Source organism: Aquarana catesbeiana, linkage group LG05 (genome assembly GCF_042186555.1).
Source record: "Aquarana catesbeiana isolate 2022-GZ linkage group LG05, ASM4218655v1, whole genome shotgun sequence".
NCBI classification, from domain to species: domain Eukaryota; kingdom Metazoa; phylum Chordata; class Amphibia; order Anura; family Ranidae; genus Aquarana; species Aquarana catesbeiana.
This window is the reverse complement of record NC_133328.1, coordinates 195673794-195675133: the sequence shown is the minus strand read 5'-3', so window position 1 is coordinate 195675133 and position 1340 is coordinate 195673794. Positions and strand designations below refer to the sequence as shown.

At 49.6% G+C, this 1340-nt stretch overlaps 1 protein-coding gene across 1 annotated transcript in view; it reads right to left on the bottom strand.

The window, feature by feature from the left end:
- Positions 1 to 926, bottom strand: part of FKBP9 (FKBP prolyl isomerase 9) — a 59547-nt gene extending 58621 nt beyond the window's left edge. Inside the window, exon 1 of the mRNA XM_073630468.1 lies at positions 608 to 926. Within this exon, the coding sequence (XP_073486569.1) occupies positions 608 to 858 (251 nt within the window). The 5' untranslated portion in view covers positions 859 to 926. The remainder of the gene's footprint in view (positions 1 to 607) is intronic.
- Between the last annotated feature and the right edge of the window lie 414 nt (positions 927 to 1340).

Sequence of the window (1340 nt, the reverse complement as noted above, 5' to 3'; positions counted from 1 at the left end):
ATGAGATAGTATGGTGTAGGACGCCGCGTATAGTATAGTCATAGGCGTGTGCAGGGGGTGTGCTGGGTGTGCCTGGGCACACCCTAATCACTGCTTGAGGTGCAGATTCCCCCTGCTGATATTGAACCAATGCCCCCGAATGGGACTCCTAAAAAAATAGTAAAAAATAAAAAAGATTAAAATAATAAAAATAATAAGCTACTGACACTGTCCATGGCCCTACTGACACCAACCTCTGCCCTACTGACACCATCCATGTTTTAATATACTTGGGGTGCATACCCTAATGCAATAGGCTGCGCACACCTATGAGTATAGTACGATGTAGAGCGCCGTGTGTAGTGCAGTGCAGTGTGGTGTAATATAATGTAGTGTAGTGCAGTGCAATATAGTGTAGTATAGTGTAGTGTAGTTTAGTGTAATATAGTGCAGTGTAGTGTAGTGTAGTATAGTTTAGTGTAGTATAGTGTAGTGTAGTGTAATATAGTGTAGTGTAGTGTAGTGTAGTGTAGTGTAATATAGTGTAGTGTAGTGTAGTGTAGTGCAGTGTAGTGTAGTTTAGTGTAATATAGTGTAGTGTAGTATAGTACGGTGTAGAGCCGTGTACCTGGAGTCAAACTTGGTGCCATCAGGGAAGGCTCCGTTGTAGTGATAGCGGACGAAGTCTCCGTCGGTGACGGTCCGAGGACAGAGTTCGGGTACATAGCTGCTCTCTATATGAAGTTGTTCTCCGGGTACGGGTGGGGCGTCATTACAAGTGACGAAGCTGACCAGGAAGACGGCCTGGAGGAGAAGCAGAGACCAGCGTATGACCGGCATCCCGGGGAGGAGAGGCTGACGGCTCCGGCTCGGTGTCATGGCAGAGTGAGGAGAAGAAGTGAGGAGGAGGGAGGGGGAGGGACCACAACTCTCACTGAGGGAAGAATGTGAAGTGTCCGGACCCGGCGTGTGACCCGTATGTGTGACCCGTGTGTGTGACCCGTGTGTGTGTGTGTGTGTGGTGTGTGGTGGGTGTGCTGCACCTACTGGAGGCAATGTACAGTTTACAACGCCTGAGGACACGACATGTCCGGGCACGGAGCCTGTGCGAGGAAATGTCTCCTATGGAGGAGCGCTGCACTTTCTATGTACTCTCTATAGAACTATAGTCTATGTCCTCCCTGTACATCTCTATAAATTGTACCATTCATACACTGATAGGCTCGGTGTATCTGTAAACGTGGAAGACCCCGAGCAGCCCCGCCCAGCCAATGAAGATCCTGAGAAGCCCCGCCCACCATGTAAAGCCCCCCTTGAACACCCCTGAGAGAGGAGAGATCCAGCTGCATGGGGAAAGGGGC